Source organism: Habropoda laboriosa, unplaced genomic scaffold (genome assembly GCF_001263275.1).
Source record: "Habropoda laboriosa isolate 0110345459 unplaced genomic scaffold, ASM126327v1 scaffold281, whole genome shotgun sequence".
NCBI classification, from domain to species: domain Eukaryota; kingdom Metazoa; phylum Arthropoda; class Insecta; order Hymenoptera; family Apidae; genus Habropoda; species Habropoda laboriosa.
The window spans coordinates 2,661-29,933 of record NW_017100371.1 but is presented as its reverse complement, the minus strand read 5'-3'; the positions used below and the strand labels follow the sequence as shown (position 1 = coordinate 29,933).

The following is a 27,273-nucleotide window of genomic DNA, read 5'->3' as shown; positions in this document are numbered from 1 at the left end:
CGAGCGAAAAATCGTCTAAGTGCCGCGATGACGGCTTCGGTCGTGAGATCACTGACTATTTCTATGTGAACGGCTTTAGTTGCGAGACATATAAATATCGGGATGTAAACCTTGATTTTATTTCGATTTCGAAGACGTTTTTCTTTTATATGTATTGGACCGCAATAATCGAGGCCCACGGACGAGAACGGTCGGCTACAGGTAACGCGGTCCCTCGGTAAATCAGCCATGTTGTAATTGAGCATGACTGGTTTAGCGCGACGGCACGTTACGCATTGGTATATTACGCGTTTTACCGCTGTTTTTCCGTTAACCACCCAGAACTGCTCTCTTATTGCAGCGAGAGTGGCCTGGATGCCGGCGTGATAGTGGGCGTGATGCCTATCGCGTATGACGAGTTCCGTGATTTCGTGTTTTCCCGGCAATAATGCAGGATGTCTTGTCGTGTATGGCAAATCGGAGCGCGAAATTCGACCTCCAACTCTGATTATCCCCCCTGAATCCACGAAAGGATTCAGTTTCGCGAACGGACCCTTTGTCGTACCGTTTGACAATAACGAATTGAATTCGGGAGCAAAATTTTCGCGTTGGACCATCTTTATTATAGTATCCATCGCGCTTTCGAGTTCTTCGATCGAGAGTGCGCCAAAGAGTTTTGGTTTCTGTGTGCGCTTGCTGGATAAGTTATGGGCATAACGGCGACAGTAAGCGATGATACGTTTTGTTTTTATCAGCGAGGAGTATTTTTTCAATACATCGCACGCGTTAATCGACGCGACGCAAGCGATTACCGGACGTTGTTCGGGAACTTGTTCGAGGAGTTGAATCGCGTTCGCGGGCCACTGTTCTTCGGAGTGTTCGAGCCACGATGGTCCATTATACCACATTAATTTTGTTTGCAATTCAGCCGGCATGGTATTACGCGAGATTATGTCAGCTGGGTTGTCGAGTTACGGCACGTGCCGCCATTGACTCGCGACGCTTACCGATTGTATTTCGGCAACCCGGTTCGCTACAAATGTTTTTAGCGTGTGCGGAGATGAATTTATCCAACTAAACACTATCGTGGAATCTGACCAAAAATAGACCTTGTTAATTTTAATATGAAGTAACGCGTGTGTTATCGTGGAGTATAAGTTGCTTAGGAGGACAGCTCCGCATAATTCGAGGCGTGGCAATGAAATATTCTTTAGAGGCGCGACACGAGATTTCGAGCACACGAGTCGGACTGTGATCTCGCGCTGTCGATTGATCGATCTCAGGTAGATGCACGATCCGTACGCTTTCTCGCTAGCATCACAAAACCCGTGCAGTTCGACGTGATCATGGTCGCGAACAAGTGTTTCCCGTGGTATTTCGAAGCCTTGGAGGGACGGTAGCTGTTCGCGGTACATTTCCCATGCGGTAGCGATATCCATTGGAACGGATTCGTCCTAATCCACGCGTAATTGCCACAGTCGTTGCATCAGAAGTTTCGCCCATACTATTACTGGTCCTATTAATCCTAACGGAACAAACAATTGCGCGATTTGTGACAGTATTGTCCGTTTGGTTATTCGTGTTAATTTGTTTACTGATTTTAATGTGTATATCAATGCGTCGCGTGATGGATTCCAATGTATTCCGAGAATTGAGGTGGTCTCGGTTGTGTCTAGACGCACAACCGTGGTATCGAGTCGCGGTTCTGATATTTTGATTAAGCGCGAATCATTGGATGCCCATTTTCGGAGTTCTAAATCCCCCTTTTTCGCGAGTTGTACGACTTCGTCGCGAATCGACTCTGCCTCATGGTAGGTACGTGCTCCAGTTAATAAGTCGTCGACGTAAAGATCTGCTTTCATTATGGCTGCTCCCTTCGGAAATAGAGACGCCTCGTCATCGGCTAATTGATGAAGCGAGTGTATCGCCAGAAACGGTGCCGCGGATGTTCCGTATGTCACTGTGTTGAGTGTGTCGGTCTTGATGGGTTTGATTGGATCATCTCGCCACAATATCTTTTGACATTGGCGATCGTCTGGATGAATCCACGTCTGTCGGTACGTTTTGGTGATGTCCGCGGTTAAGACGTATGTGTGCGAGCGAAAGCGAATTATTAACGCGAAAAGATCGTCTTGTATTGTGGGGCCTACCATGAGCGTGTCGTTAACGTGTAACACAACGAGCTGTGCGCGCCGAACCGTCGAAAACAACGCGGAGCTTCGTAGTGAGGCTACTCTCCTTGAATACTGCGTGATGCGGCAGATAATAGCTCTCACGTTTATTGTCGTGTTGTTGTTCGGACATATGACCCAAGACAGCATACTCGTTCATGAAATCAACGTATAGCTGCTTGCGGTCCGTGTTTTTCGCGAGGTTTTTCTCGAGTGAGTAAAATCGTTTGAGAGCGGTTGCGTATGAATCGCCAAGTGCGTGTTCTTCCTTAAAGGGAAGACTAACAATGTATTTTCCGGAATCGGAATCGCGTCGCGTGTGCTGTTTATAATGGTTTTCAGCCGCGGATTCTTCGTCCGAAAACAGTTTCTTCGTGGGAGCTTCCTCGATCTCCCAGAATTTTTTAATTGTTTGATCGAGCGCGTGAGTGGATAAATTGCAGATGGTACCGTGAGGAAATCCGTCGTGCATTCTGCCAATGATTATCCACCCGAATTTTGTCTTTAATAAGGCGCCGGAATTGTTCGCGAGTGAAATTTTACCTGCTGAAATAAATTCGTGGTAAATTTCCGCGCCTATTATTAAATCAATTGGACCTGGTTTATGAAATCGTGGATCCGCGAGTTTGATAGTTTTCGGAATTTCGAGGTTTTTTCTGTTGATGTATCGAGCTGGTAAGATGTGGTTTAGAGAGTCTAACACTAGGCAATCTATGTTTATCGTGAAATCTGTAGCTTCCTCATGCTGTGTATACCCTGTACCGGCACGTTTACTTCTTTTCGATCGAGCTGCAACCCTTGAGCTAAAGGTTTACTCAGAAAGTGAGACTGCGAACCCGGATCGATCAAAGCTCTGCACGAATGTGTACGACCGAATTTGTCGGTGACGTCTACTATCGCGGTTGATAGTAGACCGTTTGCTGCTGTTTGCGCGGATAAGCTAGCTACGTTTGCCTGTGCGGTACTTGTACTGGGCAGCGAATCTTCATGCAGCAACGTGTGATGTTTCGCGTTGCACTTCCTACACGTGCTCGAACGGCAGTCTTTGGCGATGTGATTTGGCCGTAGACAATTTGAGCATAATTTCGCGCCTTTTATAATGTCGCGTCGTTGCTCCGTTGTCGCGTTTTCGAGTTTTTTGCAAGAAGACGTGTAGTGTTCCTCCTTGTATATGTTGCATTGCGGAATCGAGCTTGCGGACGAGAGTCGCGATCGTTCGTGCGCGTCAGAGTCATTCCAACTCGTGCATTCGAAATCCCGTACGGTTTGATTGGTGGCGATGATTTCGAGTAGATACGCGAGTTTTGTCCCGACGGTAAGACTAGGCATCGTTGATCTTGTATAAAGTTGAACAGATCTGATAGCGTTAAGTTGCATTGTGCTTGAGTTTTTTCGCGCCATTTTAATTCGGTCACAGCGTCCATTTTAGTGGATAACAGATACAGTAAAATCGTGTCCGTGGTCAATTCACCACGAGCTTTGAGCGCTATCGTGTGCGATTCCGCGGTGATCAGATATTTTGTAAATTCATCGTAGGATGGCTTAAGACCCTCTCTATTAAATTAAAAGATCCTATCACTATAGAATTATCTGTAGATAGTTGTAATCTGCTCCTATCCAATAAAGTGGCACTAAAAAAAATATGGTGTAACTTTCAATGTGATAAATAATGATACTGCAATAGTAAGTGCAATATCAGAATGTTTAAAAAAGAACAAATACTACTATGATGAAATAAAATTAAAGATAAATGTAGAGAATCTTTTGACTGAATTGCTACAAAGTTTTACAATTTATGGAAGCTATCTGTACGATGCTCGACTCGCGACACGAAAACTGTTTGATCTCGAAGCGCGAGTCGTATCGTTGCGCTGTCGACAAATTAATACCGTAAGGGCGAAATTCTAATAGTTGGTGTGGGAATGGTGAAATAATGTGTCTCTTGGTCGGAATGTTTTTGAATCATTTATTTTGGAGTTGTGTGTTCAAATATATTACCTCTGCGTGTGTGTTGATTGGTTGGAATTCGAAGGTGGTGGAAAGAAGGAATCGAAAAATGCAGATATGTGATTGGATATTAGAAAAACTAGTGGAAGGAGAACGTGAGGGTGAAGGTGGCTTGCAAAGGTTTAAATAATTTGGGGAAAACCCGGAAAGGGGAAAGGGATAGGAAATATGACCAGGATCTATCTTGAACTTCTTGATGGTAGGAAAGGAATCTGTTAGGGACTAGGAAGAAGGCTGGAAAGGACTGTTTATTGGTTTATGGCTCTTTCCTGGCCGGTGGGCTACGCGACCGGACACTACCAAAGTAATAATCTACCATTTACCATTCACAATGCAATTTCAATGGAAGTTTGCCACGGTATGTTCATGAATTAAACACAAAACATGTAAAGTATAAATAGCCAAAGCTTATATTTTTCAATGGAAATTATTAATAATGTAACAATCTCATTTGTTTGTACATGGTAATTCATTGTCATCTAACATAAGAGTATTTTAGGAGCTATAAAATTTGGTGATCCACTGACATTAAAAAATTGTAAATGGCTCTTGAAATTATTAAGCCTGACAAAAATTCCTACTCAAAGTGCTCATGGGAGACCATCCATAGTGCTTTTATTAGAACTAACAGATTTGGAAAAACGGTACAAAAAAATCGTTCAGGTAGCCAACACATATTTTATAAAACAGAAATACTTATTATTTTGTCATGTCCCCGTTCCCGGTAGGGAGAAATAATAGCGACTTAGGTTATTATATTGCAGGGCCATTGACGATCGGCAATCTTTCGGTTCACGCGGTACGTATGCCACGCGTCTAACCGGGATCCGTGGTCTCTATGAACGTAACAGCGTGCAATACTCACGGGGTGGACTGGTTACGGTGTTGATAAAGAATCACTAAGTGTATGTGTATATGTATATGTATATACAAGGTGTCCCGTAACTCCTCGAACATTCGGAAATGGGGGGTAGCTGGGGTGACTCTGAACAACTTTTTCCTTTTCCAAAATCCAGTTTGAAGCTTCGTTTTCGAGTTATTAACGAAAAACACTGGCCAAATACAGCGCGCGTAGAGCCCGCGCTCAGGGGCGGAGAATAGAGGCTCATCCGCGTGATCGAACAAATGCGTACACGTGACTTCTCGGTTTTCGATAGCTGTCAAAAAAATTTGACTTTGCACTGCTGTTTTTATAAGGCTTAGAGAAATGGTTTTTGGCCGTCATTCCGACGTTTGTATAAATTTTTGAAAAAACTGCAATTAGTCGGAATCGCGAAGAAAATAGCGAAGGTCGTTTTTACAACTTTTTTATCTGAGCTCGAAATGAAAATCTAAAAAATACGTTTTGTAGATCTACGTCAATTATACACACGGTGAAAATTTCATCGAAATCGGTTAATGTTTCTATGAGCTACAAACGGTTAAAGATAGTGAAAATCGCAATATCACGACTTTCGGCGTAAAACTGTAATAAATCTGCAGATTCTTACATCTTTCGATGCCTGTTGCTTGTTTCTCCATCAACATATTTCGATGAAATTTTATAATTGACATCGATTTCCAAAACGTACTTTTTTTCTTTTTCATGAATAACAAGTAAGACGTTTAATAATAGTGTTATTAACTGTGTTATCGTTTCTTTATTCCGAGAGGAATAAAGTGTTTTATTACTTATGAAAAACTTACCCATTCGTCCACGAATTAATCTGCTTCGACGGAACTGGGTCAGTTTGTCGATCCTGACCTATCCGAAACATCTGATATTACGATCGTGTCGGTGAACTCACATGATCGTTCTTCGCCAAACGTCGCGCGGTCCGCGGGGAAAGTGTGGAAAAAAACAAAAGACGTCTCGGCGTTCTCAACCAAGTCTGACAAATTAAGTGGGAGAATGATTCGCATCCTCTGCATCTGGCAGGACGCAAATCTTCTTGACTGGCCTCTTGAGTGTTCCATGGGCCGTTCGTACGGAGACCACTCTGGTGACTCCATCGGGTCCAGGGTGCAGATCGATGATGCGCCCTAATCGCCATTGCAGTGGCGGTAGGTTGTCTTCTCTTAGGAGAACCATAGCGCCTATCCGGATCAAATCTGGTGAGTCGGTCCGCCACTTGTGCCGTTGTTGCAGGCCGTGGAGGTATTCCCGCTGCCACCTCTTCCAGAAGTGCTGTATAGTTTTCTGCACCAGCTGATACCTGTTTAATCTGGTCTCGGTTACGTTAGTTAGGTCCGGCTGTGGGAGTGCCATCAACGCATCTCCGATGAGGAAGTGACCGGGCGTGAGGGGGTTCAGGTCGTTAGGATCAGTGGATATGGGGTGCAGAGGACGGGAGTTGAGGCAGGCTTCAACTTGCGTTAGTATCGTGTATAACTCCTCATACGTGAGCCTCTGCTCGCCGACGACCTTCTTCAAGTGGGTTTTTACAGATCGCACCCCCCTCTCCCATAGGCCGCCAAAATGCGGAGCGCTTGGCGGTATTAAGTGCCAAGCGATGCGCTCCTGCGCCAACGTGTCTATAATGCGATCGTGATGCGCACGAGAGTCTAAGAGTAAGCCTAATTCCCTTAATCCACTTCGGGCGCCAATAAAATTTCTACCGTTGTCGGAGTAGATGGTTCGACATCTACCCCTCCGTGCTATGAATCGATGGAGGCATTGTAAGAACGCGTCGGTCGTCATGTCTGTGGCCAATTCGATATGTGTGGCCTTTGTAACGAAACAGACAAAGAGGCATATATAAGTTTTTTCGCTCGCACGAGCACGACCCCTTCCTCGAATTAGAAAGGGGCCCGCGTAGTCCACGCCGCAGGTAGCGAACGCGCGGTCTGGGGTCACGCGATCGGCAGGTAAGTTGCCCATTTTATATTGCGGGCTTGTCGGATTGATCTTAAAGCATCTTACGCACTGACGCAGTACCCCCCTTACGAGCCGTCTTCCCAATGTTATCCAAACTCGATCGTGCAGCGATGCTAGTGTTTGTTGCGGTCCAGCGTGCAGTAAACGGTTATGCTCGTGCCTTACAATCAATCTACTAAGCGCGTCCGAGCCTGGGAGAATTATCGGATGTTTTTTATCCGTTTCTAAGTCCGCGTTCAAGAGATGTCCGCCCACCCTGAGAAGCCCATAGTTATCTATAAATGGGCATAATGAAATTAGCGGGCTGCCCCTTCCTATTGGCCTTTCTGACGCGAGGCATTGCATTTCATCATGAAAATGACATTTTTGGGCGACTCTGATGACAGTTCGCTCTGCCCTTCTCGTCGGCGGATGGGGGATGGTGATCGGAAGGATCACCGCGACTTCCCTGTAGCGATCCCCTGGCCCGCGCGTTATCCACGAATCTAAAGCAGTAAGTTACTATCCGAAGCAATTTTTCATAGGACGAGTAACGAGAGGCTAAATTGAAATCACTCAAGGCCGCGGCGCTAGCCGGGCCTGCGTGAGTCGCGGCCGCCCGTTTTTCTTCGGGTATTTCCACCGAGGTTGTTGGCCTTGAAGCTGGCCAATCGTCGCAATTCTGCGACAACCACTGCGGCCCGTGCCACCACAGGTCGCTGTCTCTCAAGGCAGAAGCAGCGATCCCCCGCGATACAATGTCCGCAGGATTATCGGCAGATCTTACGTGATGCCAGGTTTCAATGTTGGTGAGACTCTGTGTCTCCGAAACGCGATTCGCGACGAACGTTTTCCATCGACTCGGTCCAACAATATTCGCGCGCGAACTCGATCTGTAGCGCTTCCTTCACATTTGAAACAAGTCGCGCTAGTAAAAGAGCACCAGACAGCTCTAATCGCGGCAGTGACAGCGATTTCAACGGCGCTACGCGTGACTTGGCACACAATAATCGCGTCGACCACGCCCCCTCGACCGTTTTTGACCGGAGGTATACCGTGGCCCCAAAGGCTTGTTCCGATGCGTCCGCGAAGCCATGCAATTCTATTTCTCTCGGATTGTTTGGTACCACGCGCCGCGGGATGACCACCAATGGAACCTCCTTCAGTTCAGCACGAAAGTCGTTCCATTGCGTGTGCATCTCCTGGGATAGGGTTTCATCCCATCCCACATCTAATTGCCAGAGACGCTTCATGATGAATTTTGCTCGGATCACGATGGGGTTAATGAGTCCGAGCGGGTCGAATATTTGCGCGATTTCCGACAGAATGGTACGCTTCGTAACCTTGTTCGTCCTATTGTCGCGGAGCGAGTATCGTAGTTTATCTGCTTCAGCGGTCCAACAGATGCCTAACGTCTTCGGATCCCTTCCAGATCCGACAGAATGGTACGCTTCGTAACCTTGTTCGTCCTATTGTCGCGGAGCGAGTATCGTAGTTCATCTGCTTCAGCGGTCCAACAGATGCCTAACGTCTTCGGATCCCTTCCAGTATCCGCGATTTCGAATCTAGCCGGTGTTCCGTTACGATCGCTGCCGAGCGCCCCTATGTGGTTGCTAGCCCATTTTCGCAGTGGCATTCCGGCATTGCCCAAGACCTCGGTTAATGATGCCTTTAATTTTACGGCCCCTTCTAAACTATCGCATCCCGTGAGCAGGTCATCCACATAGAAGTCGTGAATGATCGCACGACTAGCGAGCGGATGAGATTGCATGCAATCTTCTCTGATTTTCTTGAGCATGCGCGTTGCTAGAAACGATGCCGACGCGGTGCCATACGTTATGGTATTCAAATCGTAAACGCTAATGGGGTCATTGACATTTGAACGCCATAGTATCCGCTGAAATCTACGATGTTCCTCTCGCACGCGAATTTGCCGGTACATTTTTTTTATGTCCGCCGACAGGACATACCGATGCTTGCGAAATCTAAGTAAAATAGTGACGAGATCACTCTGTACGGGCATGCCTACTAGCTGCGCGTCATTTAACGAGATCCCCGAGGATGTCTTGGCAGATCCGTCAAATACTACCCGAAGCTTGGTCGTTGTACTGGACTCCTTATAAACCGCGTGGTGGGGCAAATAATAGCCAAGTTGATTTTCTAACGAATTTTCATCAACCTTGGACATATGTCCGAGCGATTCGTATTCACGCATGAAATCTATATACCCTTGATGGAATTCCGGGTTTTTCCTGAATCTCCGTTCCAAGGAAATGAGCCGGCGCTCAGCTTGTTCCCGCGATTCCTCCAGTTCTACGACCTTCTCGTCGAAAGGTATGCTGACGACGTATCGCCCGTCGTCGTTTTAGATTTAACTAGTTACCCAAGATTAGTTTGGCGGGTAATAAGTCGTAACGCGAACAGTCTGAAACGATCAAAGGACGAACGCGACGCGACATTTTATGGTCCTTCGAGCCGGATCCAGTGACTTGTGAGAAACAGACATTTCACAGCAAACATTAAGTGACACAAACGATCGCAGTGCACAGTGAGAGTGAAAAACGTTCGAACTCGCGACGAAACACAATCCACTCGATCCGAAAGAAGATTCTACGTGCATCGCCAGAACAGACCGGCGCCAATCAATAGGTCGATACGATTGGGATGTTCGAATTCCGGATCCAGGCCTACTCTATGCTGTCCGACGCATAGCAATCGCCAGAACAGACCGGCGCCAATCAATAGGTCGATACGGTTGGGATGTTCGAACTCCGGATCGGCCGGAATGACGCCGAAAGGAATTGGAATGCATACCTTGTTCAATGGAACATTTGGCATCATCTCGGTGATCTCCTTCAACACTAAACACGACACCTCCGAACGAAAATTGCTACTTCGCGAACTGATTTGTAAGCGCGCCTGCGATCTAATGGGATTCCTAGCTCCGCCTATCCCCCCCCACGATCATTTCCGCGGCGGTGGTCCGGAGGCCGATTTTCTTGCAGAATCGCTCCGTGACGAAATGGGCTTGCGAACCAACGTCCAATAAAACGCGACACTCATGTTTCTTACCCGCTCTGTCCGTTACCAAAACTATGGCGGTCGATAACACCGCGCATTCGATGTGGGCCCCCCTCGAATCGGACACGCAAGATCGCACCAGGTGAGATGAGGAGGCGCATGGTACGTTCGCGGATTCCTTGTCTACCGGTCTCTCGTCCCGATGCAGCACGGTGTGGTGCTTGCTTCCGCACTTACGACATTTTCCGCGGGTACAATTTTTAACGTTATGTCCCAGCTATAAGCAATTAAAACACACGCCTAATCGTTTTATTGCTTCGTGCTTCTCCGCAAAGGGTAACGTAAGTAGTTTCGAGCAGTGTTGTAGCGCATGCTCAGCCTTGCATAACAAACAGGCAGATGGTTGGTTAGCAAGGTAAGATGCTGCTTCGTACTGTTTGGCGTGATCACCGCGCCTTTGTTTATTCCTAGTGGTCACGCTCGTTGCGCTCGACGCGGCTGATTTTGTTGTTTCCTTACGGGTTAAATATTGTGAACGCTGTTCTAAAAACTTGGCGAATTCGCGCAACGCAGGTCTGTTTGGAGTGTCCATGATACGTTTTTCCCACTCGTCAAGAGACGATGAATCTATTTTTCTGGACAAGTGCGAACTAATTAACGCCTCCCACAGCTCGGAGGGCTTCAGAACGGACTCCAAGGCGCGAACGTGATTTGTAGCGGTGTCTATCAATTGACTAAGAAGTGCACCGTCCGGCTTCCGGACAGCTTCTATGTCTAACAAGGCGTTAATATGATGGTCGACTAATGCCCTTGGATTTTCATAACGCTCTCTTAAACGTGCCCATGCGAGCGCATAGTTCGTCGCTGAGACGCTAAAGGATTCTAACACTCGCGCCGCTGGACCCGTGAGGGAAGAATTTAAATAATTAAAACGATCGATGTCGGTCAATTTATCTGAATCGTGCACTAACGATGTAAAGGTATCCCGGAAGCGTATCCATTGCCCAAGGTCGCCGTTGAACGTGGGCAATTTTATGACCGGAAGACGTGTCGCGTGGGACGAGTCCGTTACCGTTGGCGTTGTGGTGATTGCGGGAGACGCTGTTGAAGATCGCGAACCCCGAGCCTGCGATAACTGTTTTTCGGCGGACGACAGTACGCGGAAGTATGTGTCATCGAAGAACTCGCGCTCTAATAAGTGTGCTGCCTCGTTATCTGTACCGATTACAATTGCCTCTATCTGCGGAGGGGAACCGGGCCCTTCTGACCCGGGGACCTTGGGGACTGACGACCCCACGTATCCGAGTTAGCCGGCCCATGCCGAGGTGTGCAAGCACCTCATGGGTAGTAGGAGAAATCCTGCGAACAGCATGACCAGTATGGCTGGGGCACTGGTACCGCGGGGGTTGACATTATAAGCACACGGGAGGGGGCCTCCCCCTCCCGTCGTCGACCAAGGAGTTGGACTCGCGGGGGCAGTGGTATTGCCTGTATGCAGGCAAGAGGCGCTGGCGTCTCGGCGGGTGAGCTGCGCTAAAACAGCTCGGGAACCGACCTGCAGAGCCGGTAGAGATATAGAAAGGTCTCGCTCATACCAAGAGTGGTGGCCGGAGCTTGCATTCTGGTACCGATTTGGTAGTATTCGCGGAATTTACTCCGTGGGTACGCGCTGATTGAGCGTATCTCAATCCCGCGCCCATGGGGGCCTTATCTGCAAAGCCTTCGGGCAGGTGCGGACACGTAAATAAACTCTCGGGCAATGCCTCTATCTGCGATTGAATCCTATCAAATCTACTGTATAACGGCTCGTGCGCCTTTACGCGTTTTTCAAATGCAACATAGTCGTCTTCTACTACTGTTGTTTCTACGAATTTTTTGAATATTGTTAACTTGGCCTTGGCCGACCCACGCTCCGCTATTAATGTTTTTAGTTGCGGATCCATTTTAGCTACTACGCTAGTTGAAGAGCAAGGAAAGGAAAGACTCACGTGAAAACCAAGGACTGGATCAGCGTTGAGGTATTGCCTCCTTCGGAACGTGCGGTTGGATTCCCCGTGACTGCTCCGGTGTGCTGCTTACTATCCCGTGCAGGGGGGTGCGAGGTCCAGATGGCTGGTGCGCACAGTCTCCTTCCTGGATGATTCTGGCTCAATGCTCCAGAACACAGCTCACCGCCAGTGTTGGGTGATGCCGGGCGTCGAATGCCAGGTTACCTAGCAGGACTCAGAATCGTGGATTGGATGTCCCAATTTCAAACTGCTCTGCAGCGGGTTCGGCTTCCTTCTTCAGGACGTTGTGAATCCGGCTCGAAGGACCAATGTTTATGATGTGCTCGTGTTTCGTTGCAATCAACCCTTTCGAGCCTTGTCGATTTTTACACGTGGAGTGCCAACTAAGTCTAAGGGTTCGTTTTCGAAGGACCACCTCCTTATGACGGAGGACAAACAACTATTACTAATGGTCTAAAACTTCTAGTGACTTGACTCTTGGTGTGGTCAGATGGATTCTAATGTTCCCTTCCGCGAAAGGTCCCACGACACCTCGGTGCGAGGACGCATCGCGGGGGTGAGGCCCTCGGATAGGTTGATGGTGGGGAAGGGTGGTTGGCGAAAACTATTGGTTAAAATCATAGGTGGAAGAAACTACACGAAAATGCCATCCCCCAGACCATAGGTCACTCTCAGGTACCAAGCGTACCCTTGAGTGACGCACGCGGGAATTCCGAGTGCCTCGAACAATGACCGTAGCAGACAATAACGTTAAGACGCGCTTCGGCTCTGGTGACCATAAAAATGCAAAATGCACAAGTGAAAAAAGGGGCGAAGATTCTAAGTAGAAAACGAGACAATAAAAGGTAAAAGCAAATTCTTAGACTGAAAGAGCGCGATTGCCGTGGCGTCATAAAATTACCGCTGCTACGAAACGAGCGAAGGCGAAAAATATATACAATAGAACTACATACTAAGAAATCTAAGGGTCAGGCGGCTGACATACATGTCGAGGATTAAACATTATTAATGTTATCTATAAAATGTCTTAATCCCGTTAATGATTCCTTAGAAATGGACGGCCTTTCATATATTGATCGAACATGATGATACTTTAACGTTTTTAAATCTTCATAACGATCTTTTATCTGATTCCAAGCGAGCGTATAATTTAATTCCGAAATACCTAGAGCTTGAATTGTACGTGCTGCGTTACCCTTTACCGATGAATTTAAGTAATGAAACTTTTCTATATTTGAGAGGTTTGGGTTATTATGTATAAGTGACTCGAATGTATCTCTAAATTTTACCCAATTATTATACGTTCCATCAAATGTGGGCAATTCTATGGTCGGCAATTTGACTCGATTTTCTGTACTGGCGATCGAAGATACAGGCGTGGGTATTTGAGTGGATTGTGCATGTTGCGATTGAGATCGTGATATTATATCTTCCGCTGAAGCGGTGAGTTCAAAAAAGGTATTTTCGAAAAAGTCGCGTACATCTGCGTGTTCTTCAGCCGAAGGCGTACCCTCTACGGATGACTCGATTTGGCATTGTAACGCGTCGAATTTTTCGTATATTGGTGTTATCTTTTCTAATCGTTTCTGAAGCTCTGTGATTGAAGACGAGTGATTGAATGCATCTAAATATGCTTTAAAACGAGTAAATGAGGCTTTGAGCTGACCTCGGCTTGCAATGGCTTGTTTCAATGTGGCTTCCATAATTATAAATTGACTCAAATCGGAGAATGCAAGAATTACTTACGGCTGACGATAGGAAGGCGGTCACGAAGGCTGGTTTGCTTGTTTCCGCTTCTGCTTCCCTGCTTGAACCTGCGTCTTGTAGCTGCACCCTTTTTGGCTCGGCAACGACGTTCCTCCGTGGATGCTGCGTTGATCAGCCTCCTGATGATGAAATGCGAGCGGGCTGTCCCTTGTTCAGTTTCCCTCGTTCAATCAGCTTCGGTAGGATAGAAATCTGCTGTACCAATCGCAGTGGCAGGTTTCTGGTTGAACTCACACGTAATGCGGTTCACTCGTTTACACAGGTATTGTCTGTCTATCAACTTTACTTTTCCCGGATGTATCCGGCTCGAAGGACCAAAAAATGATGATTTGTATTAATGTAGCCCGTGTGTGCTGTCGCACTGAGCCGACTGATTAAAAATGGACAAATGCGTGTTGCCTTTCTAACTTTGTGTAATTTTTATTGTATGTAAAAGCTAAGTGACTAGTTTGACTGATACATGTTTTTGCTCTGATGGTTGTAATGATTCTCACTTCTCGGGAGCTCGTCTTCGCCCTCGAGAGCGGTGGTTCTTGAAAAATACGCTGATTGGTGAATATTTTCTAGTATTCATCGCCAATCAACGTGCCTAATTTTCTCGCCAACTCCTTCCAGTGCGCCCTTAGCGCGCTTTACCCTGGTGGAGTGGGAGAAGATCCCAAGGGGTAACCAAATGTTTATAATAATTCGGGAAATTCCTCCGGGTGACTCATCGGCCAGCGGACCGTTACAGACAATTGTACCCTTCGGAAAACCCGTGGTTTATGGCATGTTCTTAAGCTATTGAGCGCGAAAGGCACAAGCGGCAAAAAACTCTAATTAAGTGATTCTACCGGCCTTCGCTAGGATGGACGTTAAAGCATAAAATAGTAAATTAAATCCTAATCTCAAAAACAGCCTGTAGGTGCGACCGTGCCATAAACCTTTGCTGAATGAAACCTAACAACTCACCTATAAGGTAGTGTGCTGGTGTGAGGGCTGTCAGGTCATTAGGGTCGGAGGATAATGGTGTTAGGGGCGGGAATTTAAAATCGCTTCAATTTCTGTTACGTAAGTATTGAGTTCCTCATATGTAAATAAGACCTCTCCGATGGTTCGACGCAAATGGGATTTAAAACCTTTGACCGCAGCTTCCCAAAGTCCCCCAAAATGTGGAGATCTTGGAGATCGGATAAACTATTTTTCGCGCCTACGAAGTTCGTCGCATTATCAGAATATATGGTTTGTGCAAAGCCGCGCCTAGCAAAAAATCTTCTCAGACTGGCAAGAAAGGCATCGGTGGATAAATCACTAACCAATTCCAAATGGATTGCCTTCGTGGCAAAGCAAACAAATGCAGCTACGTAAACCTTCAACAACTATTATATTATATTTGTATTATATTTGTATTGCGATATTTCCTTTCCTTTATAAAAAATGGGCAGCAATAGTCAATACCCGTGGTCTGGAATGGTCTAATTAGTGTTACTCTATCCTTAGGTAAATTACCCATAGGATATTCTGGCATGTTCTTGGGACTGACTCTAAAGCAACGTATACATTTATGTATTACGTATCGTGTAACATTATTGCCATCAATAGGCCAATATTGTAGTCTGATCGCGATTAGCGTTCCTAAGATACCTGCGTGCAACTGGCTGTGATGCTCATGTTCAATAATTAATTTGGTAATATGGTCTGATCGTGGTAGTAAAATATGATGTTTCTGCGAATAGCGAAGGTTAGAATTTTGCAAACGGCCACCCACACGGATGAGTCCGTCATTGTCAATGAACGCACTTAAGGCAAGAATTTTGCTTTCCTTGGAAACAGAGTCACCCTGTATCAATTTTGTATATTCCCTTGTAAAATAACGACTCTGAACGGTTTTTAAAATGATATTGCGCGTTCTTCGCAATTCGGCGGTCGTGAGGAGTCCTTTATTGGATTCAGAACGTGAGGCATTTTTACAGAAACGAATACAATACGCGATCACTCGTTGAAGAGTGGTCCATGATGAGAACCGTTCGAAGAAGTTCGAAGTCACACTGGTAATTAGTGCAACCGTATTTCGGCTCTCCGGGATATCAATTTCAGGTAAGGCTGACGACGGCCATTGTAAAGGTGGATTAGAAAGCCAAGTAGGCCCCTTCAATCATAATTGGTTTGACAAAAACTCAATGGGTAATTGACCGCGAGAGATACAATCGGCTGGGTTATCGGTTGAATTGACGTGATTCCAGTTTTGAGGATCTGTACGCTCTTGGATTCGTGCTACGCGATTCGCGACGAAAGTTTTTAGGGTATGTGGGGGAGTTTTAATCCAGTGCAGTGCTATCGTAGAATCCGACCAAAGGTGTACCGACTGGATGGGGTATCTCAGTGCATTTACCACTACATGATAAAGATTGCTAAGCGATTCTGCCGCACACAATTCTAATCGCGGTATTGTTATTGTTTTCAGCGGAGCAACTCTCGATTTTGCTGCTACAAGCTTAATTTTCACATTATTCTTATAATCTACAGATCTGATATAAATGCAAGCTCCGTATGCTACTTCGCTTGCATCGCAAAACCCATGAAATTGTACTTCCTTTGGCAATTTTGTTAGAATTTCGCGTTCTATCGAGTAATTATTTAATAATGGAAGCTGTTGCTGATAACTGTTCCAAGCGTTTTGTATCTCTAAGGGGACTGTATCATCCCATCCTATTCCACACTTCCATAACTCCTGCATTATCAATTTTGCTTTGATGACTACTGGTTCCCATGAGACCGAAGTGCGTTCGTTTACTTTATCTCAAGGGGGTGAGCTCTAGGCGGATGTGTCGGCTAGTCTGCGTACGTAACAAGCGTGATGTATCTTCACGAGGGTGCCAATAAATGCCTAACATCTTTTTTACCGTATCCGTATCTAGACACAAGTGTTCCTTGGAGGATCGATCATTAATTCCTCGAAGCAGAGCTGTTTCATTTGACGCCCATTGCCGTAAATTAAATCCCCCCAATTTTAAAAGCTTGATTAACTGATCTCTAAGCGTCATCACTTCTTCTAATGTTTGAGCACCAGTTAAAAGATCGTCGACATAGAAATCGGTTTTTATAATCTGGGCTGCGAGAGGGTAATTGCCAACTTCGTCAGCTGCTAATTGATGGAGGCTACGTATTGCAAGAAACGGGGCAGAGGCTGTACCATACGTTACTGTGTTAAGACGGTATGTCCTGACTGACTCCTTCGGATCTTTACGCCACAGTATTTTCTGATAAACCGCGTCCTGTGGGTCTAATCTTATTTGTCTAAACATCTTCTCTATGTCGGCCGTCAGGACATATGCATGAGATCGGAATCGGATAATTAAGGAGAAAATATCTTCCTGAATTGTTGGACCTACCATAAGTGTGTCGTTGAGCGATATCCCGGTACTTGTCTTCGCGGACGCGTCAAATACTACACGTAATTTAGTTGTGAGACTACTTGTTTTTATTACTGGATGATGTAACAGATAACATCCTTCATCGTTACATGCCTGATCTGTTATTTCGGACATGTGTCCCGAAGATTCGTACTCGTTTAGGAATGTCAATCTTCCTTCTCGACTTTACACGGTGAGTACGCGGGGACGTCGTAGACAAGTATGTCTAGTTGACACTTACGAATTTAGTATTATACTGGGTTGCTCGAAAGGGAATTGAGCCCGATCTTGCTCGTGTCGAACGATGACTATACAGATACTGTTCTACTTTAACGTTCAGGGTAACTCTGAACTGTGACTGCCCCCGAGCCTCGAAAATCATGCCCTTATATACTCCAAAATTTGTACTTTTTGGGTGGTGGGGACCCTAATTTTCCCATGAGACCGAAGTGCGTTCGTTTACTTTATCTCAAGGGGGTGAGCTCTAGGCGGATGTCTCGGCGCCGCCGTGTCGGCTAGTCTGCGTACGTAACATCCCCCCCCTTAGAGGGAACATCGTTTATTACGATGCTTCTGCAATTTTAAGCCGACACGAGGGGCGTCGAGTTCACAATTATAGTTATAAATAATTATGTATATGTGTTGAGGTATAAATGTAGTGTAATAAAATTAATATATAAAAGTGTATGTTAAAAGGAAAACTTAGGTTTACAATGGGGTGTCCGTCTGGTCGGCTTAGTTGTCCCTGCGGTTGTTGCCCCGCTCAAAACGTTGTATGTCATTCGAATAAGGAATACATCCCATTCGAATATAAAAGGAAAGCTGTGGCGTACTGGAACAGCGGTATGTCGAAGCGATTAAAATTAGACACCGTGCGTTCCAAATTCCGTCACGTGAAATCCGAAAGAATGTTTTGTAAGTGGACTTTACAAGATAAAATCAGATTATCACACAATGATAATACAGTTATCAGTACAACAACAGAGGCAATACACAAAAATAGAACAATCCAAATACAACATTAGGTACAAATACATGAGAACTACAGGACTACTTGAGCAAAGAAGGAATAGGCTAGAAGTTAAGGGGACTAGGCAGTCAGATTTGGTAAAAATGTAACGTTTTTTGGGAATTTATTACAAGGATAGGAATTAAAGTTGCAACTTGTACTTTTAGATATTACTTATTAGTACTATGAGGCGTAAAAAAAGTTTTTTTTAATAACATATACATGTATATAACAATGCTACTGTAGTCCAATGTGTACGCATTATTCCGGTCGCTCCGGTTTTGCAGTGATCCTGGCCGTAAATTATAGAATTATAAAATTTTTTTTGTGGAATTCTCTCTCTATGGGCCCCCATTCTGTACTGAACCTATTGAAAAGGAAACAAAATCAAGATTATAAAAATGGCAGCTATAAAACTAAAAAAACGTAATTTTTTATTCAGAAACGCAGCTATTTTTTTTTTTTGTGAAAACAAAACTTTTTATGAACTTAAAAATAGGTTCAGTCTTTAACTAGGCATGTTTTACATTTGCTCAATTTTTTTCAAATCGATTTGAACCTCCGTTTTTTCGCAATCACTGCAAAATGAAGAGAAAACATGATTTCGAGAAAAACGCGTTTAAAATTTCGAATGACTTTTGAGTACAATAAGTATTACATACCTCGCTTAAAAATTTCCAGCAGCGTAATATGATGTTTCTAAAGCTTCATCTGTATCAGCCTGTTGCTGTTCAGCGATAGTTCTCATTTTAAATCACGACATTAATCTCCACGCTAGGATTAATATAATCAAACTTCAATCTCTGGTCCACAATCAATTTTCATCGCCAAGGTTCCAAAATTTTATTAAATACTCCTGGTATAAATCCGGATATATACATAAAAAACCAAATGCATTCCAGAATCCTGTTGCGTACTGCTATTCGGTTGAAAATGAACCAAGATGCCATAGTTTTTGGAGCTATTTTCCAGATTAGGTTATTATAACTTTCGTTTGCATTTTGTGTGTATCCGCCGATGCAACGTGTAAGTAAATCTTCGTTGCTTAGATCTCCATAAATTGGTAATATGGCTTTAAAAACATCCTCGGGAAGTGCACGTTTATGTTAATAATCACTTAATTTTTTGTGTGTGTAATGCCGGACATACTTGGCTACATACTTTTAGAAAGACGTTTAGATTAGTGTCCAGAAAAATTACCAGATTTGTTACCACAAATATGGTAAATCGAGAAGACGATATTCATTTGCAATGCAGCGCATTCGTGAATGAAGTAAAATTGTTAAAAAATGCTCGTCATTTTTTGTCATTATGAAAATTTCAATAAAATGAAAAATTAAGTTAATAAATTTTTTTTGTTATAAACAAACTGTATTTTGTTAAATTTTTTAACACCATGTTATTGTACATCAGAAACCATTTTTTCGTATGTCTTTCCGTTTTCGAGATAGCCGTTTCGAGTCAAAACTTCAAGGGGTGGTTTCACCCCTTAAACTCGAGTTACCGCAGCTAAAAAAAAATACGTGTCGATTATTTTTGGCTGCTTTATAAGTGTACAAAGTGTCATCAAAATGGAAGCCGGACCGTTCGCGAACATTCCTTGTGAGAATGAACGAACAGCGCTAGTCCGAGGCTCTTTTTATATGGTCTGAGTGTAGGCGCGGGGCATCGTGGGGATGCTCGGACTGCGTATTGAGTTAGGCGGAAATTTTGGAGATAAGCTGTGATCGAATATTATGTGAGATAGTGGTGTTGTGTCTGGTTTAGCGGATGTTTGGAAGATAGGAGGCATGGGAAACCTGTGATTGAATTTGGGAGGATGTTTATGTGATAGGAGTTGTGAGAAGTGGCAGTCGAGTTTATATGCGATAATTATGGAATGTGTGAGGTGTCAGGTTTGGGAGGCTGTTTTGGGGAAGAAGGAGTGTAGGAGATAAGGGAGCCTCAAGCTATCGGTTACATGTGAGGCTTATATCTAGAGTGCCTTATTTAGATTTAATACTAGTTCAAATGTCGGGTCGCCCGACGTCACAATTTACAAATTCATTTGCTTAAAAGAATTCAGATCTTGCTGTTCCGTCGCGCAGGTACGAAACACGCGGGGTCTTCGTTGACCGGGTTTATGACACGCTCGCACCAGAAGATTATTTTTGAGAACCATCACAAAAGAGCGCGACGCGACATCTTGCTCTTGTGTATATTTATTAAAATCATGCAATCAACCATCTCAGAAGAATTGCATAGGCTGTTAATAATTATGTTAGAGAATTTCGATCTCGTTTAAAATTAAATGTCAGGATAGCCTGAGATCAAGATACCCTTTCCAAAGTAGTTCACTCTGCCCACATAGATCATGAACTCGGTTCCACCCATGGAAACTGGACAGACGTTATTTGAACGAGTGAAGAAACACATAATGTATAACGCGAACTCCACTTCTGGCGATGTACCGACGAAAACAGTCGTAACAGGTTGCACTATTCCATTCAACGTCGAGCGTATTTTCACAACTGCTGCTTTCTGCAAAGTAGAACGCAATCATCGTTAGCAACGCAAATTATGTAACAGTTATTAACATGAGCTTCATTCCTACTTATTTACTTGTCCTTGAAGAATGATTACAAAGTTTGTTGAAAAATAATTAAGTATGGCTGCTGTGGAATACGTCAAACACGGGCATGAACAAACAAAGTACGTTGATGGTTGCCACGATTTGAGTCGTTCTACTTATCTGAATTAAAAAAATCCAATTGATTCTTATTTAGTATGCATGTCGGTAGTAGAATAAAAGAAAAATATTGAAAATTTTAAAAATGGCGGCATTTTGAATATGAAGTAGGGTTTTTTTCGACTTTTCTTCGTCTTTCAGAGGCTCTACAAATCAGAAAAATATATATTTTGGCATAATTCTACTACCGACCATAGCCACACGTGTTTTGAAGACATGTGCAAAATTTGAATTTGATTGGTTCAGTAGTTTTTGCCAGATCGTGGCAACAATTTCAGGAAACATGGTTTCAAGAAAAACGCGTTTAAAGTTTTGAGTGCAATTTACATAGGAATAACTTTGTGGCGGTTACGTCACTGCCAACAAGCCCTTACCGAACCTTGTTCTATTCTTCCACGCGAACTTTCTCTTTTCCAACTCCTTCAGATTTTAGTTTCCGTTCTTTTGTCTCTTCCCGGGTTAAGACTTGCCCTGGTTCTCGAGAAGCCTAAGAAGCGCACATTTCGGTACCGAAATATTCAGTTGATTAATTTCCTTTTCCGGTTTTTTCTACTCACTACACGATACCTTTCAAATCCCTAAACCTTACAATTGGACACGTAACAAGAAAAACACCTATAAAACACCAGACATCTGTGGGCTACTTGGCTTGGTTGAGCGTCAAGACCAGTCGAGAGAAGAACGTTCTAGTCGCCGTGACGTAGGAGAGCGTTCGTTCTGGACGTGGCAACAAAGTAACGGGAGCAGAGTATTTCTCATTGAGGCCTCAGAGGATAAGGGACTGTTAAAGAAAACGTTTAAGAGATTTATTATACACGTACCTCGCGATTCACATCATAACAACAAAAATATATTTTATTTGTTAAGTTAAAAAAAGTGTAGTGTCATTCCACCCACACGTCATCCTATCTAATAGACAGGCTTGCCCTTCTAAAGCAAGGTAAGTCACCGTCCAAGGGAAGGAGAACAATATCGCAAATACGATATTCTGGACGGTACAGACGTGGCATCCAGGTTTGCACGAGGACGAACGGCCCCGCTTTCTACAAATTTTCCGTTTCTACCACTTTCTCTACTTCTATCTTTATCTATCTCTACTCCTGTCTCCCTGTCCTACCAATATAAAAACCTCAGTTCAGTTTTTCTTTTACCAAACCGTCGAGACGTACCCGCCGAACCGCTGCCGCAGGGCCAGTTAACGCATAAAACGATTGTATTTTCCGGGCGAATTGTACACCTACCATCACACTTATGTATATCTTAATAAATTGAGGTGAAAACAGTGTGCCTGCGTTTCTTCATCTACCTCAGTATCATAAATTACATTATTATTCATACCGTATTGTAAACGGGAAAGTTTGGCTATTTTGCGATTACGATGTAGCAACGATTTATTTTTTATAATATCGTCGAAAACAGTAAAAGTGACTACGCAGTGAAGTGAGTTCACCGACCCGACACAATGACCCACTTCCGTCGAAGCAGGTTAACTCGTGGACGAATGGGTAAGTTTTTCATAAGTAATAAAACCCTTTATTTCTTTCGGATAATGAATAATGTTCAGCGCGCACGTAATATTTATGTGTTTTATTTTAAACTATACTCGATACGCTTCAAGCGGTAAATTAATAGCAGCTTGAATATTTGGGGGTTTGATGCAAGATATACTACAGTTACCCTTTCACTCAATTTAATAATATAATTAGTGTAGTTGCAGTGCGGTATTACAATTTTTACAGAGAAATGTGTTTTTAGTTGAATGTGTACTTATGTATTAACTCGTAATTTTTCCGTTTATCTTAATTTATATGTTGTATACAATTTTTTGGCGGGGGTGAGGAACGCGGATTGGTTCTTGAGAAATTCTGGAAATAGACCCGGAAGGGGTTGCTATTTTTCTATTGGATCCCCATTTTTGCTAGAGTCACCAGCAAGGTGACCGCCTACGATTCATCGTGGATCGCCAGGTACCGAAGGGACTCTCGGGTGACGTCCGGGAATTTCCGCGTCCCTCGACCGTAACAGGTAATAACTTTATGAAGCGCCTTGACCTTACTAAGATATGCAAAATTACAATAAAAAATAGAAAAGGCATTAAGCCGAAAATAAAGAAGTATATTACTTAAGTTTAAAACGTCGTAGAAGGTAACCGATGGCCGGTGGCTTCATAAACTTATTGTGTTACGGGTTCTTTAGAATTTATATTAATTAAACCTTAATTCTAACTTGGCTTTCTTCGCGCCTAGGGTCGCATCATAAAACGTTGTTACAATGTAACACCTACCTGAGGCAAGGGTTACCGAGTCTCGACCATTCACCCATGCCGAAAACATCGTAATCGGACCCGATTAAAAGTCTACGTAGCGGTCTTCGTTTGTCTGGCGGTCAAGGCGGTCCATTTGGAGCTGGTGAGCGATCTCACTAGCGAAGGTTTCATCGCGGCACTTCGACGTTTCATAGCGCGACGGGGATTTTGCAAAAGCATACATTCCGACAACGGCACAAATTTTGTCGGGGCAAATAACGAGCTCCAAGAGCTTCGGGAACTCATCAAATCGGACGATCATAATCGAAAGGTCAATATCTTTCTCGCGGAGCGATCAATTAAGTGGAACTTTATTCCCCCACGCGCACCGCACTTCGGTGGCCTTTGGGAAGCGGCCGTAAAGGCATTTAAGTACCACTTGCTACGCGTCACAGGTACTGAACTATTTACTTTCGAGGATTTCAATACCCTTATAGTTGAAATAGAATCGATCCTTAATTCCCGTCCTCTGACACCTATTTCATCTGATCCCAACGACCTTCTCGTTTTGACTCCCGATCACTTCCTCATCGGCGACTCACTTACGAGCCTTCGCCATCGAGATTTCACAGATGTGCCATCGAATCGACTGTCAGCATGGCAGCATATCCAAAAAATAAAAGGACATTTTTGGAATCGCTGGCACCGGGAGTATTTAAACGAATTGACCAGACGCGGCAAATGGACCAAGGGAACTCACCCCATCAAGGAGGGGGTAATCGTGCTCCTCCGAGAGGATCATGTGCCTCCAATGCAGTGGGCCTTGGGCAGAGTGCTCAAAATCCATCCCGGCTCCGACGGCATCGTTCGGGTTCTAACAATTAAAACGGCTACAAACGTGCTAGATCGGAGCGTGAAACGTCTCGTATCACTGCCCTGTCAGCCCGAGGAGGACAACAACCAGGCGAAACCCGCATTCACGGGAGAAGCCAGTCAAACCCCAGAAATTAGTTTAGAATCATAAGAACATTTTATCGTTTTACTTAATTAGTTATCTTTATCCGTTTACGTAACATAAGAGTCTTTCTTTATTCAATTTTTACTTTTGTACATATAGATATATTTCGCCATTGTATATAATTCATTCATTTCACGCACACATCTCATACACATGTTGATCGGTCCCCTCTCAACGGGGGGAGGATGTTCCGTGGCATACCCACGGGACCTTGGCCTTCCGTTTGTAATGATTTTGACCGTCTTGAATAGCACGGGTGGCTAGCAATTTGTACAAGGGACAACCTCCGAAGTGCAAATTGCAAGCACGTTTATGACACGCAAGCCAGTAAAGTCGTTTTTGAGAGTCGATTTATTTTTATCCTGCAATTGTATTTCTTCGAGTTTCTTCGTCCTCAACGACTAATTCCATATGCCATAAACGTGAATTTCTAAAGGGTTATCGAGACTGGGCTCAGTGACCGTCGACGAGGTCAGGCCGTAGGATCCAAGCCTGGCGGAAATTCCACCACGTTGCCAAATTTTCCACATAGCGTCTTCCACCTCCACTGACACTACCTCGTCTGCCCGGAATAGGTGGGTGTCGGTAGATCTATCACCTGATTGGCAAAAATACGTACCAATCAGGTGACAAGACCGGCTCACAAATTTCCCTCGACTCGGAAATTCGTGAGGCAGTTCAATTCACCACCAGACATCCAAGAGAAACATCGTAATCTCTTGTTTAACGCACATCATCCACACCACTAGTCCATCATTCAACTACTTAATTAAATAGTATACTACGAATTATTTCCTTCACGATTAAACTTCACTACCACATCCCCTAATATCCTTATAACCATAAACGATCGTTAGGACATACGCGAGCAACAGACAGACGCGTATTCTCGTCAGAAACAGGGCTCTCGCCTCCCCACCATCCGGTTCCTCCTCCTAGAGGGATGATCACTGTCCTCCCTCTCTCTCTCGGCGGCTTCCTTCTGCAGCATGACTTGCTCACAGAAGGAGACCGCCGCTTCCCAGGATCTCTCGCTCGCCAACATGGCCTTGACCAAGTCCGGCGGCGAGAAGTCCTGGCCAACTTCATCCACCAGGACTCGGCGCAACACACCCTCGCGGAGTGTTCCCTCCCTCGCAATGGTGGCATCCATTTATCACCTCTTTGCCGATACGGTGCAGGTACTCCCCAAAGCATCCGTGTCCGGAGAGTACCTGGGCCACGCGATACGTGAGCCGCCACCTGCCGCGGTTCACCCACTCGTCGAAACTGGGGTGAACCTTCCCCGCCAAGTGCTCTTTCCACTTGACCAGCGCGCCTTGTCGGGACTGGCGCCTCAACATTGCGACCTCTGACGTCGACGGGATAGGCCCGCCTCGGCGGAGTTCGTGGAGACGCCCATACACTTGAGCGTCCCCCTCCACCAGGAGCTCGAACGGGCCGTGTCCAGCCAGCGTCATCGCCGCCCCGTGGGAGATCCTGCGGTATCTCCAGGCGATCCTGATGGCCATCACTCTTTGAAGTCGGTGGAGTTGTGTGAAATTCCGCCGACTGTCCATCAGGTCGCCCGCCCACACTGGTGACCCGTACAAGGTCATACTCCGCACGACCCCGTCGTAGAGGCGGCGAACCCACTCGCTAGGTCCCCCGAGATTTGGTAGGAGGTGGCCCAAAGCGGCCGCCGCCATCTCCACTCGGGGGACCAATCGGTCGAAGTGTTCTTCGAAGCGCCAGCGGCTGTCCAGGTAGAGGCCGATATACTTCTCATCGTACCGCCCACCCGGACCGACGACTCAGGAACGCGCAACCACGACTCGGGTGGCCCCCAGCCCCCAGGCCCGTTGTGAAACCACATGGACTCGGTTTTGCCGGGGGCTACGTCCAGCCCCAGTCCCCGCATCGACGTGACCACGGATGCCACCCCCGCCTCTGCAAGACGGATGGTCCTGCCTACTTCCCGCCCGGCGGCGAGCACCAACGTGTCATCCGCGTAGCACGTCAGCGCCACGCCACCGAGCAGGTTGGCCCGCAGAGTTGAGTCGTAGCCGACGTCCCATAGCAGGTTGCGATGGCGTCCACGGGTGTTGACGCAATGTGATTTCTGCCCAGTGCTCTGAATGTCAACGTGAAAAAATTAAAAAAAGCGCGGGTAAACGGCGAGAGTAACTATGACTCTCTTAAGAGGCAGTTGGTTTTTCCTTGAATAATACGTTGGTCAATGCTGTTGCCTTTTCTGATGACATGGTCCTCATTGCAGCTACGGTTGAAGGCTTGCAAGAGAGTATCGACAGTGTAGTAACCGAACTGGCACGACATGGACTCGTCCCAGCTCCCTCCAAATGTCGAAGTTTAAGTGTGATACCGTCCGGACACGACAAAAAGTCTAAATTAATAGAAAGCCCGTTATATGATATTGCAGGCACTCCTATTCCTCAAGTCGGATTTGTTGAAGTCTGGAAACACCTTGGAGTAGAATTTAATTAGAGAGGCATCTTAAAGAGGACAATAGATCACTCCTCTGTTGAAGAAAATTACACAAGCGCCATTGAAGCCACAGCAAAGGTTGCATATTGTCCGCATGTATCTATTGCCAAGATTCCAACACCAATCAGTATTAGGCAGAGTAACCTATTGCACATTGAGACGTCTCGACAAATGCGTCCGTAAATATATAAGGAAATGGTTGTCCTTGCCTAACGATATAGCTAAAAGCTTTTTCCATACCCCGATCAAGGACGGTGGACTTGGTATAATGTCCTTTGAAACAAAAATACCCGAGTTAAGGAAAAGACGTTACAACATTCTTACTACATCCAGTAACCCAGCGGTGCGTGCAGCGGCAGCGATGAAATGAGTTCGTGAAAGAATAAAGTGGTGCAATTTTGGCACTTTCAGAAACATTGATTGGGCAAAAATGCTCCATCGTACAACCGAAGGCTACGAGCTCAGGGACTGTAATAAATCTAGTGCTTCAAACTTTTGGATAAATGATCCATACATTCGAATGCCGGCGAGGGAGTATATAGAGAACCTACGTACCAGAATAAATGCGCTTCCGTCTCGTATGCGTACGATGCGGAGACTAAGACGC

General features: G+C 45.2%; 2 protein-coding genes across 2 annotated transcripts; both read right to left on the bottom strand.

Annotated features, from left to right (window-relative positions):
• Positions 1-1,433: 1,433 nt before the first annotated feature.
• LOC108574816 lies at positions 1,434-2,622 on the bottom strand. Its single transcript, XM_017937463.1, has 3 exons — positions 2,178-2,622; positions 1,799-2,014; positions 1,434-1,504 (listed from the first exon to the last, which is right to left on the bottom strand). The coding sequence occupies exons 1-3, from the start codon at positions 2,620-2,622 to the stop codon at positions 1,434-1,436; spliced, it is 732 nt and encodes a 243-aa protein (XP_017792952.1).
• Positions 2,623-6,036: 3,414 nt separating this feature from the next.
• LOC108570057 lies at positions 6,037-8,246 on the bottom strand. Its single transcript, XM_017937461.1, has 2 exons — positions 8,049-8,246; positions 6,037-6,864 (listed from the first exon to the last, which is right to left on the bottom strand). Exons 1-2 carry the CDS (start codon positions 8,244-8,246, stop codon positions 6,037-6,039), a joined length of 1,026 nt encoding a protein of 341 aa, XP_017792950.1.
• Between the last annotated feature and the right edge of the window lie 19,027 nt (positions 8,247-27,273).

What these genes read in the sequence shown, in the direction of transcription:
- LOC108574816 (XM_017937463.1), bottom strand. Translation starts at nt 2,622, where the DNA reads ATGCACGACGGATTTCCTCACGGTACCATCTGCAATTTATCCACTCAC. An exon ending in GCTCCGCGTTGTTTTCGACG is followed by an intron (nt 2,015 to 2,177) that starts GTTCGGCGCGCA and finishes GGATTCATCCAG; the next exon opens with ACGATCGCCAATGTCAAAAG. An exon ending in CGACTTATTAACTGGAGCAC is followed by an intron (nt 1,505 to 1,798) that starts GTACCTACCATG and finishes TTGTTCCGTTAG; the next exon opens with GATTAATAGGACCAGTAATA.
- LOC108570057 (XM_017937461.1), bottom strand. Translation starts at nt 8,246, where the DNA reads ATGAAGCGTCTCTGGCAATTAGATGTGGGATGGGATGAAACCCTATCC. An exon ending in AACAAGCCTTTGGGGCCACG is followed by an intron (nt 6,865 to 8,048) that starts GTATACCTCCGG and finishes TTCGTTACAAAG; the next exon opens with GCCACACATATCGAATTGGC.